Source organism: Malaclemys terrapin, chromosome 8 (genome assembly GCF_027887155.1).
Source record: "Malaclemys terrapin pileata isolate rMalTer1 chromosome 8, rMalTer1.hap1, whole genome shotgun sequence".
Classification (NCBI taxonomy): Eukaryota; Metazoa; Chordata; order Testudines; family Emydidae; genus Malaclemys; species Malaclemys terrapin.
The window spans coordinates 67,453,739-67,471,652 of NC_071512.1; the positions used below are offsets into that span (position 1 = coordinate 67,453,739).

The 17,914-nt window shown below is 41.1% G+C and overlaps 1 protein-coding gene across 3 annotated transcripts in view; it reads left to right on the forward strand.

Moving 5' to 3' along the window:
* NR5A2 (nuclear receptor subfamily 5 group A member 2) overlaps positions 1-17,914 on the forward strand; it is a 126,201-nt gene that overhangs the window by 8,561 nt on the left and 99,726 nt on the right. Inside the window, exons 1-5 of one of the 3 annotated variants that reach the window (XM_054038333.1) lie at positions 4,301-4,345; positions 4,717-4,854; positions 8,819-8,937; positions 10,247-10,388; positions 13,167-13,813. In XM_054038333.1, the coding sequence (XP_053894308.1) occupies positions 4,773-4,854; positions 8,819-8,937; positions 10,247-10,388; positions 13,167-13,813 (990 nt within the window). In that variant the 5' untranslated portion in view covers positions 4,301-4,345; positions 4,717-4,772. Of the gene's footprint in view, positions 1-4,300; positions 4,346-4,716; positions 4,855-8,818; positions 8,938-10,246; positions 10,389-13,166; positions 13,814-17,914 lie in introns of those variants that run through there. The other 2 variants (XM_054038332.1, XM_054038334.1) reach the window with 2 other exon arrangements.

Consider the following 17,914-nt stretch of genomic DNA (forward strand, 5'->3'; position numbering starts at 1 on the left):
TGGCTTATAGCACTAACAATCTCTAGCTCGTCAATCCCAGGGTATTAAATACAACACTTCCAGTCGAATGGGGAAAAAAACCAACCAGCTCTTTCTCTTAAGGGACTTGCCGTGACTTCATGTCACTCTTCCCTTTCTCTGTCTGAGAGACGCGGGTATGCTTCACATTCGGATTGACAGAAAGCAAGCAAGAAAAAGAAATGTGTGCGCATGTGGTCGGGGAGATGAGGTATAAAGCGCATGAATTGTTCAGGAAGAGCTTTGCTCCCATTGTAAAGAGATCTCTTGCATTTCATGCTTTCCGAAGTTGACACTGGCTCCTCTGCTGTATTTTATGAGGGAACGTATCGGTGAGTGGACTATGGACAGGCTGCGCGATAGTGGCACTTTGCCTTCCATCTACAGACACAGTTTGTCACCGCTGATCTTTGCAATGTGAACTTTTAGCAGAGGCAAAAAAGGGAGTGCTAACCCTAAACATTACTATAGAAGCAAGAGGACTCTTGGTGTGGCTTTGGATATAGACTTCCCAACAGCAAAATTACAATTTGCTCTCATTTATTTCTCAATGTGATCTGGGGGGAAAGTTCCCTTCGCACAAACTTTTCAAGGGTTTTCTTCTGCTAGAGCCGCCTGCCTTTGTGGTCAAATAAAGGAAACCCTCTCCCCTGCAGGACACTTTACCCTACGCAAAGCAGAAGGTAGCCTAGCATTTGTTGCTCACAGGAACGCCCATCAAAGTTCGAAAAGTTCCTGCTTAGCTGGAAAGCCTTTAGGAGCGCCCAGCTTTGGGCCTCTTTCAAGTTCCCAAGAATTGGAACTGGCCTTGAAATACCACGACATGGACCCCTGCACTGTGAAAACAAAAGGAGCAGAGGAAGTTCCCGATTGAAAAAATAATGATAATAATCAACCCGTGTTTTTAATGGACTTGTACATACGTTTAAATGGGAAAACATGAATATTCCAGGGCTGTGCTCCTTGCGCTAATCAAGGCTGCTAGAGGCTCCCCAAGCCATCATCTTTTATTATTATAATTACACGCGTCAATCAAGACCTTCAGGCTACATCAGAACAAGCCAGGCAAACTCAGGAGAGAAGTCACATAAAAAAGTTTGGAGAACTTGGTAAGGAATGGCGAAGGGATTAGAAGAGAGGGTAATTAAGGTTGCTCAAGGCAATTGTGAGAGCTAAAGCTCCATGTTAAATTAAACGTAGCCACGAGGGAGCAGGTATCATTTATAATGGTTACTGCCCTAAAGTGTTACTTCGGAGAAATGTAGATGTGTAATAACCACTCCAAAGTATTTTCATCTACACTAATAACTCCTGGAGTAGCTTCGCAATGTACCATTTGAACTCCTTCCAAGTCAGGCCCCTGTGGAGTGATACTGCCTGTAACATTAACTCCACAAGTACTAGTTAAACAGAGACTTGAGTACTAAAGAGTCATTTAGAGGGTGAATTCTGTATATACCTGAGTGGGAGTAAACCACTGGGAAATTGTTCTAAACAAAATAGGGGGTGCTAGGGTTGTGGGGATAGACATAGAGAGCGATAGATGAAGCCATAGATAGAATCTTCAGAAAGAAGACTGGCTCTTATTGGTGTGAAAATAAATAATGGGGGAAATCTGAACATTAAGGGCTCGATCTTAACCCAGCGTAGATTTGAACGCTCAAAACTCCCATTGACTTCAATGCATAACCTAGTCCTAGATGACGAGCTACAAGACTGTCCTGGTTGGCAGGGTCTTTTTCTGCTTTTGCCCTGGTGGGCTAAAATGTTGATCTTCTTTACTCACCAGAAAGAGCGAGAGAAACTAAATGGATTGTCTCGCTGCGAGTTTATCGGACAACGACCCTTCTTATTTGCCCAGGAAATCTTAGAGAGCTGTAGGACTGAGGATCTGTATACGTATTAATCTAACTTTCCAAGGTCTGTTGTAAATACTGTCATAGGCTATGCCTTTCATAATTTATGTCCTGCGGGGAGGTCAGGTGGGGTGGGAGGGACAGGGCAGAGATCTCTCTAACAGAGAACGAGGTGCTTTTAAAATAGGACACACGTAGCTAACTTTGCACCCATTGGAACCAGTGGGCATGTAGGGAGAGAAGCATCTTCAGTCTATTCTGCTACATGTCTCCAAAGCAGAATTCTCTAAGACCTGCTCTTCCAAAGCACCTCCGTGTTTTTATCCATTACATGGGCTACAATCTGCTCCTCATTGCTGCGGAGACAGGAAGCCCAAAGTGTTCTCCTCTAACCTATAGCCAAACCAAAAGCAACTTACATCAGATCCACTTGTGTGACCCTTTGCCTCTATTCTGAGCCCATTTAACCGGAGCTCACAACAATTTTATAGAAGCAAAGTCTATAGGTTTAAAAAAATAAGTAAATAATATATCTACAAACGCCAAGATTGTATGGTCTCATCTCATATCCGTCCGCTCCCCTGAGCGGAAGGCATCTTTCAGGGGACACTCAAACAGCCCTCCCTAGTAAGATACCCGCGCCGCTATTTATTTTTAAAACCTGTTCACAAGAGAATTTGAGAGATAAAATTCCAGTTTTGGAAATTATGTTAATATTGAGCAGGATTTTTTTCCCAAATTGGCTATTTCAAGATTTTTAAGATGTAACACTTACAGGTCTGATTCCCTCCCCACATTTAACCCATCCCGAGAATAGCAAGTCCTGAAAGAAAGAGAGAAAGAAAGAAACCTATTTTGCAGTAACACTGACGTTTGGAGATATCCACATCTCCAGTAAATTAAGTTTAGATTTTTACTTTTAACTGCTTGATGGGAAAAGTTCAAACTAACTCAGCACAGAGCACAACAGAGTCAGTTATCGCTCTTAAATGACCCTTTGCCACTTTTTTTATCAGCAGCTCGGTCATCAAAAGTGTTTAATGAAGTTAGAGCAATAATTACATTTTATAGAATCTGTATTAACAGTCATGAACCTTTATTTTCATACACTATTATAGTCAATAGCATGTATTACTTACAGTTCAAACGGATTTTTATTTTCCAAATATTTACATTTTTCCATAAATGTGAACATGATTAACAAGAAGAATAATCATAACTGTCAGATATAGGAGGTTTTGATTATTTTGAAGATGGAACTAATGCTTGCTCATCTAATGTCAACAAAATAGATATATGTTAATACAACTAATTCGAATATCACAGTAATATTGTTACCTCGACTAATGGACGGTGAGTTTTGATTGAAATATTTCTGCTCCTCGTGCTAGTCAAATAGAATATATTAAAATCTTTGAAATCCCATTCACTAGAATGGACTGAGAATGGCTGCAATAACTGTGGGATTGCAAACGCTGGCACCGAGAATTAAACATTGTCGCGTTTAGAAAATACTATTTGAACGAGGTTTTTCTGGTAACGTTGAAGTTGATGCCATTTACTGCACTTTTAGTCGGCAGGTTGGCTGTTGTTTAACAGATTGCTCTTTAGGGCATTTGCTTTATTTAAGTTATGTAGCTCGTCTTGATAGATCTCACAAGACGCTAGAAAATGTAGAATTAATACAGAAAACCCAACCGTACCTTCATTAGGTCTCCATCGGACTTTAAAAAGGAAATGTCAACAAGGGGGATCAAGGTAGTGTTTGCAAAGATGTACAATTCCTTTATAATAGTGTGCGTGTGTGTGTGGGGGGGGTGATAGCTTCCCACCTGAGACCACCATGTACAGACGCCGAGCCTAGGACCATGTGAGACAACGCACTCTCTACTGGAGAGAGTTCAACTCCAGCTGTCCCTGCTGTGGGGCGGGGAATAGCCCTGATGGGTGAAAATGGGATAGACAAGAACGTCTCTCATCACCCCCTGTGCACGCACAATGGCTGTGTGAGAGTGTAAGGCAAGAGCGCGGCTGCACAGTCAGGAAACAGCCTGCGATGACTGAAGAAGAACCCTTAGCCCTGCCTTCCACGGAGCAGGAATAATGCATTGCCCGTCTCCTTCCTTGCACGGCACCTTCATGTCTTATTCCCCCTGGATGCAGAGATCACCTGGCTTGCTAGGGATGTTTGCAAGCTGCTGGCCGGTGCACCTCGCTCCCTTAGGCGGCCTGTGCCTGTTTTACTAGCACTGTAATATCAGGATGATTTAACAACTGTAACTGGGGGGAGCTTTAGAGGAGGGGGAAGGGTTGGTTGCTGATTGTGCCTCTTCCTCATTGGCTGGAGCGGCAGTGTCAGCCCCCCCAGAGCCCTCACACTCGCTATCTCCCCAGCCCCCCTCCCCCAGCCCCAGCCGGCTGGGAAGTGCCTCTTCTCGGTGCATGTGGAGTAAACAAGGCAGGACCGCAAGGTCTGAACTTCGCAACTCCACACTTGTGACAGGGCGAGAGCTGCGGCTGGAGGGAGCCCCTGCCGGGCCGGGGGGAGGAGAAAGAGGGGGGGCGGGGAACCCGGCCAGCAGCGCACCAGCCCAGCCGCAGCGCTGCTCCCCGGGCTGGGCGCTCAGCCTGGCTGCTGCAGCTCTCCGCCGGAGCAGCGCCGCTGGCTCCCGGGCTGCCCCCTGGCGCGCGCCGAGCCCCAGCGCCACACGCGCGCGGCGCTAGCGGGCGGCAGCGCTAGGTGTGGGCAGCAGCGGGGCGCGCAGGGCACGGGCCGGAGTGGGGGGTGGACGCCGCCGCCGCTCGCCCCCTCTCCGAGCTAAATCTGTGCTGCCGTGCCCAGGTGCCGCTCTCCCGGACGGACACGGAGCCCCCATCCCGGCCCGCAGCCGCCTTGTCATGCTGCCCAAAGTGGAGACGGAAGCCCTGGGACTCGCCCGAGCGAATGGGGAGCAGGGGCAGATGCCGGAAAACATGCAAGGTAAGCACATGGGCGCTTGCTCCTGCGGTACCTGCCGGGCAGGGCTCCGAGCCCCGGGGGCAGAGATCCGCGGCTCCCTTCCCGGGCACCTCCATAAAAAGTTGGTGGCTCCTGAGCAAGCGGTTGTGGAGGTTTCTAAAGCAATTACCAATGCGCCAGCAAGGCTTAGCGGCACCGGCAGCTGCTCTGGGCTGACCCGGGCAGCTGTGCCTGACAATTGGGAACTTTGCTGAACTTCCAGAACCGGGTTACTAAAAGCTGCGTTAAAGCCTTCGGAAATTCAGCACTAAAGCAATGGGGAGGGTTAAGTGTAACTATCCGAATCTACCGTCTGCCCCCAGTGCATGGGAGCCGTGACACTGTGCAGTCGTATCCGCAAAGCATCAGACGCAGGGTGAGCTGTTAAGGGAAACCTAGTATTTTAAGGGGGGAATGGGGCCTATGGGAGCGGGGATTGGCAGGTCCCCTTTATTTTCCTTGCTCTCGATTGCTCGCAAGAAACATATCCATCCCACTGGCTCTATTTTAAACGCGTTTTATTTAAAAAAAAAAAAAAAAAGGCAGCTCCAGATACTGGCTCGCATGAAAGAGCCTCAAAGTTTATCTCAAGCAAACGAGGGGGTAACATCAGGGAAGTCCCTGCGGCAATTCCATACTCGCCCTTTGCACGACCCAGATTCTGTCTCTGCTCTGGAAATAGTCCTCGCCACCTCTTTACAACTTTACCTGGCACAGACTCGACGGAATAAGCCTTGGAGACTGAAGCCTCGAAGGCATCCGAAATACACAGCTGTCAGGGGACAATTTCCAAGCAGGGTTTTAGCCATTCTGCTGCTTTTTTAGCGGTCGTTTTCTGTGCTGTTCCTGTCGGTTTGCTAATTGCATTTATGGCTTTGTGTGAGAGTAAGTGCGGTAATAAGGGCAGTTTGTCTTTCCGTACAAATAACACAGGTGATCAACCAGATGCGATGAGAAACTTTGCTTCAGCAAGTCCTGAAACTGACAGTGTATTTATGCCTCTGAATTTCATTCCGTGGTGGTCAGAGAATGCAGGCGCTGGAGCTGAGTCGCTGGGGTACCATAGCTTAGCGGGAAGGATCTTTTAAAGTCCTAACTCCAGAGCGGAGCTGGAAACTTTCTGTCTGAAACTCAGAGACTTTCGCATTAACCTGCGTTTATTTTGAGCTCGGGACAGGAGATTTGAACTCTGTCTCAGGGAAGTGGCTGTTAGTGGCACGGGAACCAGTGATTCTCGGCTCGCTCCCGCGCTCAGTTAAAGGTGATTCTTATTTGCCATGCTAAAGGCAGGGGGCTTTCGCTATGTCACAGAGAGATTCGGCAACAGCGCTGGAGTTGCACCCCATTCACTCCCCTAAATGGAGGAGCAGAGAGGATCCCCTAAGTGCTGGGGACTGGCTGTATCCCATCTCCATTTCGGTCGTTCTCCACGTCCTATCGTCCCAGGTGCCTGGCGGGGCTAGCTGGCCAGACACCTAGGTCACTGTAGAAAAGCCCCAGTTTAGCACAATGTGCTACTCAACTCTAGAAGCGGGTAGCGTTGAGGGCTCTGGGCGACCCTTTAGCAGAAACTTCTCTACCGGTCGCTTGTTTCAGCCTAAATTGATCGTTTTCAGGGGGCCCTTTTCTATCTTGAGGCTAATGGGACGCAGAAGTTGTAAGGGGGTGAGGGGTGTCAGGGTAATTCAGACTTTCTTTTTCTTTGGCTGTGTCCCGCTCAACACTGTGTTGTCCTGCAACGCTCCCGGGCAGCGCTTGGAAAAAATCTTTGTTTTCCCTACTGACCCCTTTGTCCATTTATTTTTTTCTTGGGACAACCGGGAACTTTGTTCTTGCTTCGGCCCCTGCAGCACAGGCAGCGTATATTTATTGCGTGCATACCGTGAGCAGAAAACTCAATTCATCCGCTCTTTAATCTTAGTTAAAGGATCGTCCACCTAAGGTCAGGTATATAAAAGAAATCAACAAGCGTGGAGATGGTAGCTGGAGAGAGCCATAGTGTGTAACACACATTCTGCTCTCTGATCAGATTGGCCCTGATTCATAAACCGTGAAGAAGTCGTTCTGAAAATATTTTCCCTCGGCTATTTCACGCCGTGTTAATTTCACTCCAGTTCCCTCTCTAGTTCCCATGGAGCCGGGGGGGGGGGGAGGGTTCTTTCCTTAGGGGACACGGCTGCTGTTAGTTACTTAAGACTTAGCACATCTTTTTCTTAACCCAGAGACTCTTAACTCCAAGGCATCCTCAGCCGCTTTCTGGGAGATCTCTCCCTTGATACAACTACTTAGATGTAACTCGCTTAGATGACTCAAAAACGTGACAGCTGTTTGATTCTAGGGGAAGAAAATCATAACTTCTGCCGCTGCTGTGTCCATCACCCCCTTACAGAGATAACTGATTACATTACAAACCGTCAGCTGCCTGGTGTATTTTGCAGCAGGAAAAGGGAAGGAAATTGGCTCTGCGGTGAGAGGTTGTGGGGTTTTTTTTGGGGGGGGGGGGGAGGGACAATCAGACCTGCTGACTGAGCTGGTTGAGGGGGGAATCTAGATCAGTTCTATCTCTCTTTCATTCAGGTTCTTTTGCACCCCCTCATCTCCCAGCTCCTCCTCCGCCTTTCGTCGGAGTGGCAGAGGCCGCATTAGATTCCTACAGACAGTTTTTTTCCTTCAAGGTTTTGTCTAAATTGCACAGGGGTATTTGGGAAAATCAGGGCATAAGAACTGCAGCTTTCCTGTTTACATTCTGTACATCTTTTAGATCTCCCGCAAACACTGATTACTTTTGTCCGAGGAAGTTGGTTACTTGCACCTGGAACCTTAATCCTGGATCGTTGTGGTTTGATTTGGGCTTAATTTAGCATGGCGATTATATAAAATTAATTAGGTTTAGGTACTTTACCCCCCATCTCTCCAAAAAAACAATCCCAGTGCCTTCTGCTTGTCTCCTTTTTTACTGTTTTCTAGTTTCTGGGGTTTAAAAATGTTTGGAGGCAAAAGTAAATAAAATGGGAACAAATAAGCAATTTGAACATTTAATATTAAAACTGATCTATTTAGGTATTACAGGAAGCAAGCTTTTGTTAAAGATGAGCTGCTGATCAGAATCAAGCATACAGGGTTTTGGGTGTCAGGACAGCATTTTAACTTGGTACTGTAAGTAATTTACATTCAACACACTAGGAGAGTGCTGGTTATGGGGGTTTCAAGTTTAGATAAAGTAAATATTTACAGATTGGTATTATTTTAACAAAACTTTAAAGGAAGCAAACCTAGTTAAAGTTAGTTTACATACATCAGTGAGATTTAACCTTGTCAATTTTGGTTCTGACTTTTTTAAGCACTTTCCTGATAAGTGGTGAAATTAAATAATTTAATGTAGTTTCTGGTTTGATGACTGTAGATGGTTTAAGAGCACTGGAATTCTGAATAACTCTAGAATTTTTTCTCACAACACAAAACTCTGAAGTTTATACTTTTGTTTACTTGTGAAGAGTTCATATTGTTTTGCTGTTGAATTAAAAATTCCATGTTTCAATTATCAGGGGGTAGCCGTGTTAGTCTGTATCTACAAAAACAAGGAGGAGTCTGGTGGCACTTTAAAGACTAACAGATTTATTTGGGCATAAGCTTTCGTGGGTAAAAACCTCACTGCAACTGAAGAAATGAGGTTTTTACCCACAAAAGCTTATGCCCAAATAAATCTGTTAGTCTTTAAGGTGCCACCAGACTCCTTGTTGTTTCCATGTTTCAGTGTGAGTCGTGGTGGTGGGTTTGTTTTGTTTGTTTTGATTTTTTTTTAAAAGTCTTTTTATTTAATTTGCAGAAGATGTTTCTCTAATGAATTGTTTCCTCAGGTCAGAATTAATGTCTGATAGTTGGAACTGAGGAAAGCATTTTTTTAACTACCTATGCTCATTGAATGTGTTATTTCTGTTTATTCCAGTGTCTCAGTTTAAAATGGTGAATTACTCTTATGATGAAGACCTGGAAGAACTGTGTCCAGTTTGTGGAGATAAAGTGTCTGGTTACCATTATGGACTTCTCACCTGTGAAAGCTGCAAGGTTTAGTACAAATTACTTAATAGAAAACAAATCAAAATGGTTTAAAATATTTTAAAATGCTAAAGGAAAATAAATGCTGGTAAAAATAAACAAACAGGGGTGCGTAGTTTGGCTTCTTTCTGATTCCATTTATGATTAGATTCACACCCAAATTTTTGAAAAACCTCATTTGCCCAAATGGGAAAAAAAAAACCAAGTTAGGTTGTTTTGTTGTATGGCTGTGTCCACTGCTTTTAAATATTTTGTTGTTGTGAAGTGATAGAGCTGTAGAAGGACTTTCAGTCCTAAGCGACCTAAGTATTGATTTTAGGTGATTTATATACATTTAGAGTATTATTGTTCCTGTAGGATAAAGTGACAAATTAGTATCCTCAATACATTTCAACTTTACAAAATCTAATGCCACTGTTCCAAAGTTTTTCTCTTTCAATATAAAAATGTACATTTCTGTTGTCATCACAACTTCATGCTTATTTTTCCTACAAAGTATTTTATTTTAGTATTTACTTGGACATGTACACAATTAAAGTCAAGCAAAAAATTTCTTGTAATATATGAAATAATGAATATTCACACATGTAATTTATCCTGTGCATATAGTTGGAAACTAAATCCATATCTAATTAAACCAACTATTAAATATAGTTGAGCCTTGTCAGTGAATTCAATAATTTGTCATGAATAAACCTTTAAAAGTTATATACAACTATTTAAATCAGTTTTCTAAAAGCAGACTCTCTTACCCTCTACACCAGAACAATGCAATTTTAAACATTTCACTGTATGGCAAGCAGAATAAACCTAGAAAATCGCATTTTTGTTTTTAAAAAATTGTATCTAGACAATGAATGTCAAATATTTATTATGCCTCTGATATACACCATAACAATACATAGAGCAGATGTATCTTATGTTTCTATTACATTTTGCAAGTGTTCTAATTTATTCCATACAAGATTACTTTAAAAAGGCAGACTTCAGTCATTTTACAAATATTAAAGAGCAGACAAAAGAGATACTGGTCAGCATCAGTGTTTATGGTCCCATTGTTAGGGATGCAGTGGCGTACAGGCAAATCTCATCAATCTTTGACGTAAGTCTACAAAAAACACCGTACTAATACCAGAAAAACTCCTCTATAGTCTAGCAGTTTTCTCCAGAGTATATCTTGCTGAAATCTAAAATAAGCCATATAACCTCATAAGTGCTTGAGTGGTATATGACAAGTATCTGACAATGATTTCCATAAAATAAAATGCTGAAACCTACTGTTAAAGTGAAATGGGCTGACTCTTTGTCTATCATACAGGGATTCTTTAAACGAACGGTCCAGAATAACAAAAGGTACACGTGTATAGAAAATCAGAACTGTCAGATTGACAAAACACAGAGAAAGCGTTGCCCTTACTGTCGATTTCAAAAATGTCTAAGTGTTGGAATGAAGTTAGAAGGTAAGAATTATTACTGTTATTGTATATTTATAATCTATACAAACTATTGAAAATATTACATAAATTTTAGTTTTATCCAAATTATGTTGCACATTATTTACCATATCCATTTAAAAATACTTGCTGGTAACTTCTTATATGCTGCTATTGTATGTTTTAAATAAGGGATATTTTTAATCTATTAATAAGTAGTAGCAAGTCAATTATAAGTTAAAGCTAGTTAATACCACAAGAAAAAATTGAAAACATTTGATTTATACATAGTTTGATGCGTTTAAGAGTACCTGGATGAAAAAGTAAGAATAGCATGGAAATTACTTTTTAAACTTTATAGACCAAACAGAATTAATTCAGAATTAAAACAGAATACATCATCAGTTCTCAGAACGGGGAATTAATAATTGCAACTAAATTCTGGTCTTTCGTATCAGGCATGATTTTATTTAATTTATATTTTATATAGTATTTTGGTTTTGATGTGGTTTTGTTTTGCAATATCAATCTTATAGAAAATGTGAAATAAAGAAAAATTAAGAGTCTTTCCTCAGGCAAAATTGCAACTGACATCAATGAGAGTTCAGTACACAGAGTGACTGAAGAATTGAGCTAAAATATGGGTAAAATAATCTCTAAAAGTATGTCGTAAAGCTATTATGAATAGGTATACTTTCACAATGAGATTTCTTGAAAAATTTAAAGGAAATGAGAGATTTTAGAGTGGGTTTTCAGAGTTCAGAAAGATCATTCACACACAGAGAAGAATGGTAATACTACAAGAGTCTATTGAAATAACAGAATGCAAAATTACTGTCAAGAGGCTAGTAAGAAAATCTTGACACTTCAGCACAACACATTCTAAACATATCATTTACACTTAGGCACAGATTCTACAGTCAATGGGAATTTTGCCTGAGTAAGAAATGCAGGATCAGAATTGAACCTTCTATACTCATGCAAAACTCTCATTGTAATGAATAAGTTTTGCCTAAGTTAAGACTGCAGGATCATGCCAGTATTACAATGGAAATATGTAGATATAAATGCAAATATGCATTCAAATATACAGACCGCCTCACACAATTTAGTAAATACAACACTCGTTACATTTGCCCACAGTGCACAGATAAAACTGGTATATTACACTGAGCTGAACATCTTGGGTTGCAGTATATCCCTCTGAAAACTAGTGGTAAAATAACAAGTCATTTGGAATGTTTTTGTCAGTATGGACATTTATCAGCAGGTTGAAAATATATTGCTTAACTGATACTTCTAACTGTTTTTAATTACAGATAATCATACAGGGCCATATTCTGTTCTCATATGATTACATACAACTCACTTTTGTGCAACTCCTACTGAAATCAAAGTATCTCAGGGTGGAATTTGACCTATAACGTGCAGCATGTTTTGAGAAGGATGCTAATATATATGTTACATTTATCAGCAAAATATTCTATAAGACTTTTCAGTTTCCTGCATAAGGGATAGTGTTAGCAGCAAAAAATGCCTTAACTACAGCATTAACTAAAACCGAGAGAGAGAGAGACTGACTATAAAAGATTTATCTTTATATCCTTCTGTCACATCTGTACAACTTCTCTTTCTCTATCTGGAAAATTGGAAGAACACATGCTTTCATAATTGTAAATGCCTGTAACATTTATATATGTATTTCCCTGATAGTGATATATGGACTTGAATTCTAGTTCATAAATTACTGTCTATACCAAAAATCATTAATTGTTAAAGTCTTCATGATAATTTATAGTATTGTGTACCTAGGATTCATAATAAATTTTTAATGTTACACTAATCCCTAAGATAAAAAGCTCAAGAACTTAACCTCCAGCAATCTCAGCAGTCTCAACATGTCACCAAGCTGTCAAAGGTTCCTGTTTCTATCTAATTGCCATTGGGCAGGGTGGGCTTGGCGAGAACTACTCGCTAGTCCATTAGATATATGCCATAGTGACACATACTGCAGTGACAAAGACCACCAATATGATTCCCGAGGCAGCTGTTGAAGTAGATTTGTTTTAATTATTTCTAATTCCAGAGATATTACAAGCTATAACATTGTCAATAGTTTCTGAGTCAGTTCAACCTTCTGTGTGGAGTATGACAAGTGGGCAGCTTTCTCTATGCCTATTCAAATTGCATTTGAAAACATCTCTAGAAAATGAGGAATATTTCTTAAACATTTGCAACAATATACATAAACCATAAAGGAAATAATCTTTAATTTTTGCTAAGGAAACAAGATTCACCTTTATGCCTATTGAGCATTTTACAGCTTACATTTCAGACAATTTTTGTATAGTGGTGGTATACAGTAATGGAATGATTATCATGAGATAACATGGCCCTCAGGATACTTCTCAGATGAGTTCTGGACAGAAGCCATTTTTTCCTAATGATACCATGGGTTGCAGTTAAAAAAAATTATGAGATCTCAACAGGAATCACGTTATCTCATGATGTGTGAAATTTCTGCAGCCAACCACTGTGTTTGTCCCTAATTATTACATCTTAAATGACCTAAACAATGAGTTCATACATGTTAAGAAGATTTGTCCAATAGATAACTAAGACAATTAAAATTCATTATATCAAAAGATTTTTTTTTTCCTTTTGGAATCTTCGTGCTATTTTGATCAAAGTAAAGTAAGGGAGCGCTGCTGTCTTGCCACTCTTCTCTAAACGTGTGTTCAACTCAAGAGTGTTATCTGCTTAAGTTTTAATGAATATCTTACTTCCTTCTCTTTTCCCCAACAGCTGTGAGAGCTGACCGAATGCGTGGGGGTCGAAATAAATTTGGACCAATGTACAAGAGAGACAGGGCACTGAAGCAGCAGAAGAAAGCTCTTATCCGAGCAAATGGACTTAAACTGGAAGCCATGACTCAAGTGATCCAAGCAATGCCCACTGACCTGACAATATCCTCTGCAATCCAGAATATCCACTCTGCTTCCAAAGGCCTACCTCTGAACCATACTGCCTTGCCTCCTACAGACTATGACAGAAGTCCCTTTGTAACCTCTCCAATTAGCATGACAATGCCGCCTCATGGCAGCCTACAAGGTTACCAAACCTACGGCCACTTTCCAAGCCGTGCTATCAAGTCTGAGTACCCTGACCCTTACACTAGCTCTCCAGAGTCAATAATGGGCTACTCATACATGGATAGTTATCAGACAAGCTCACCGGCAAGTATTCCACATCTGATATTGGAACTCTTGAAGTGCGAGCCAGATGAGCCACAAGTCCAGGCTAAGATCATGGCATATTTGCAGCAGGAGCAAGCTAACAGAAGCAAACATGAAAAGCTCAATACATTTGGGCTTATGTGTAAAATGGCTGACCAAACCCTCTTCTCCATTGTTGAGTGGGCAAGGAGTAGCATCTTTTTTAGAGAACTTAAGGTAGGTAAAAAGCTCATATTATTTTAGATACAGGTTTTTAAGCAAGAGAATATGATTTGTTTTGTTAAAATGCATCACACTTGCTTACTTTACTTCGGCTTCATGTAGGTTTCCTATAATGAGAATAAACTTTCAATTGATTTTGCTATTTTAGCTTATTATGTGGGATATCAGAAAGACTGGGCGCTAATCAGCCTTTTTTATATTTAATGTATCTCCCTCTGATCACAAATCATTTACTCTTCTGAATACATCCATTGAGTATATTGTATGCAAGTTACACCACTATAGGTAGCATTTACCTAATTGGTCCTGTTATTGTGGTTACATATGGGGAAAAAAATACTTTATACACTTATGTATATACAGCCCCAAAATTACTGTGTACTACTGGAGCATAGGACCTGATGAAGAGCAAGCAAAGGTGGCTTAAGGTCTCCTTTGCACTCCCCTGATCCTAGAGGTACCAATGGACTGCTTTAACCCATGCTGGCTGGAACAGCCCCTTAGAGAGGCTGTTCCTTGGGCCAAGGTTTGCTGGAGCACTAAACAGCTGGAACCCCTAACACACCCTCACACATGAATGACAGCTCTATGATACCCAGGAATTCCCTCACACCAAGGGATTCCCCAGTTGATTTGTTAGGGCAGCTTTATGGCCCTATTGTGCAATTGGTCTGGCATAGAAGGACTAGGGATGGGCGGGCCAAACATTGGGCCCAGAGTGTTGGGGGTGGTGGTAAACAAGAGCATTCTATAACTACTAGCTTAATAGGGGGATAGCTTTGGAATGAACAAATTGTCTCTTTGTGTCCCCAAATGAGAAGACACATTGAAATCCACCTCTGAAACTTCCTGCTCTAGTGCCTGTTTCTGCATTTCCTTCTGCTACACAGGGAGATGCTGTTGCTTCAACATCATTTGTTGTCCAGCCTTGTGACAGTCATTGGTTCCTTGCAGGCTTACTCTGTAGCCAAGGGAAGATAATACAATATGCTAATAGAACTGCTGCTGCAGAGTTTCACTGAGCTCTGAAACCTCTCTTGTGAATCAGGAGCACTGAAGGGGGACTCTCTTAAAAAAGGCACAGGTACAGAATACCTGCATCAGAATTGTTGGCTGTTATAAGCATGATGATGCTAAGACACATTTGGAGTGATCTTTGAAGACCAGTTCAAAGGAAGCTAAGGGAACCTCATTGTGCTACCCAGGCAACTGGAGTATGGGTGACTCTGACCTCAGATGTCTGTTCCCACTCCATTCATGAGGGTGGCTACAGGAGCACTGCATACTCAGCCTGAATGATGAGGAAAGTCATTTAGAGGGAAGGTGATTTAAAAAGGGAAAATAAATGTCTAATTTCATCTGATTTATTCGCAAATATAAATTATTTAAGATTTTATAATAAGCCATATGCTCTGTTTTAAATAATTTTAAGTTTCTATAAAATGTAGAAACAATAAACTTTTAGCAAACCATTTCCTAAAAGTCAAGTTTATTTATAAAGGACCAGACCCTGCTGCTCTTACGTTGAGGAATACCCGCTGAAATCATTGAGACTATTCACAGAGTAAGATACTACTCAATGTGAGTAAAAATGGCAGGACTTGGCCTAAAATTATTATGGAGTTATCAAATGATAATCTGAAAACATCTTTAACAGATGTTCCTTAAACATTCATCTTTTGTTATCCCAAAACCCAGTGCGTATGAAGACTAACTACTCAGATGGCTGTAGTGAGGACAGTTATAGGAGACAGCCATTACCTCCAGCATCAGCCTTATAGAGTCTCTTTATCCCTTCCATCCACTATAGTAACCACACAAGATGCAGGAACTTGTTCCATACAAGAGAGAACCAACTTTTCCAGACTATAAAAGTATGGGGACTACGTACATTCTGTATCCAGCAAGCAGATTTTTTTAAATAGGCTTTTTTAAAGGCACTTTCTTCATCTTAATATTTGTACCTTTTACATCATAGGACCTTATACTTCAGACAGTTTAATATCTGCTGACAGAGATCTTCCTCTTGGACAATGAGCTACTAAACCACAGAGCATCCCTGGACAATCACAAGATAATGAAGCACACCAGCACATATAGGAAATCACTCCACACCTGATGGATTTTATGGCCCAGGTCCTGCAAAATGTTGAGCATGTTCAACTCCCAGTGACTTCAGTGGGAGTTGTAGGTGCTCAGTACTTCACTGGATCAGGTCCTAGAGTGAAAGACAACAGCATATCCCTTTGCTGCTAGAAGAAGATGAGAGAAACAACATTATAGCAGGACTTATATCCCTATCGGAGTGTGGATTCCTTCCCAGGTCCCCCCTCCCTATCACCTCTTGCATCAGTTTCAGGTGTCCACTCCTGGTCAGTGCAAGAGGAGCAGACATCTCAGAATGCTCCACAGAGCATGAATACTGAAGGAAGCATATTTGGCCTGTGGATATGATTTGGATAACTCAAGTGCAGTATGGCAGTGGGAGGCACTTGTGGGGAAAAAGGGCCTAGATTGCCAAATGAATTAGCCCTAGTCTTGCCATTCTCAACTGATTCAGATCAATACTCACAGCTGAGAAGCATGAGAAGTATGTATAAGAATGAGAAAATGTATCTCTTATTATTCCTACTTCTCCAAGTTTAAAGTATGAATCTTGAAGATCCATTGCAGGTTAGACAGGTGCATAAAAAGAGGTCTGGGAATAACAGTTTCCCTTGGATGAGGGAATCACAAGAGATGAAACAAAAAACTCTGCATAAATAGTGGCTAGTAACAAATTCATAATGATCCGATGCATATAGATCACATCTTACACAAATGGGTGCAAATTACTAAACAGATTGCTGGCAAGCCATTCGGTTCCTTCCAAACCCATTGTTACATGCTCATCTCTTTGATGCACGAGAAAGAGGGAACCTTTTCTTTTGTCCCAACCCTACCGATTTGGAGCCAGAAAGCTTAAATATCCTTTAACTCAGGAGACTGAAAAGGAGACATGATGACAAATTGCTGTCTTAGCTCATCCTTGGGGAAATGGCGCTGAAGTTTGTTCATTATTTTAAGTTTTCCCTTTATAATTATTATTTTAAATCACCTCACATGATAATAAATGCATATTTACTTTTAAATTGGTTATGTCTTGAAATTTCCATTCAGTTTATCCATGATCATCTTCCTCTGAGTGTATCTGTTCTATCAAAATGCCAACATCTCTTTTGTTGTCCATGACATACATACAACAGGAAACACCTACCACGAGAGTAGTAGACTTACACCAGGAAAAAAAGAGAGAGAGAGAGACTTACCTTGTTGTGACAATAATACATAGATTAAACTCCTCATTTTGGACCCTGCTCCTCAAAGGTCAGTTAAATGATATATTGTAGCACACTCTTTGCATTGTACTGGACTCTTCAGATCTTTGGAATGAAGTTAAAGATCTTTTCAATCCATGCATGAGTTAAATTTTGGGGATCATCCTTTCCATGTTGGAGAAAAAGAGAAGGGAGTCATTAGAGTCTTCAAATGATGTTCATTATCATTTGCGGCAATGAACTATAAAGCATGCATAACAAATACTTTTCAAGCTTGGTAGTGAAATGATATTAAGAAAATGTAATGTTTTAAGACTTTTAATCTTACTTATTAAGGGCCAGATTCTGCCAGTTTTACAATGAGTAGCACCTTATTCTAAAAGTTGTCCTATCTGAAATTAATGGAACCACTCGTGAAGTAAAGTACTACGCATCCGGGAATATGGATGTCAAAATCTAGCTCCAAGTGACTAGCTGGAGTCTGGAAACTTTGATTTCAACATCTTGCTAATATCTCAAACATAACTATATCTTGTGTGTAGACCTTTCTCCTGGATAGCACAGCCTAGATGATGGCTGTGTAGCAGGCTGTGCTATCCAGGAGAAAGGTCTTTGCAAGGCTAAAAAGAAAACATTGCAAAAGTTTCTTTGGTCCAAAGACTGCATGGCCCCAAGACTGGATACAGAAAGTTCCAGTGGCCTCCATCTTCCCTGATCAAAATGTTAGTCAACCACAGAATTCACCAACTGCTATCAAAGCTAACGTATTCCCCGCTCC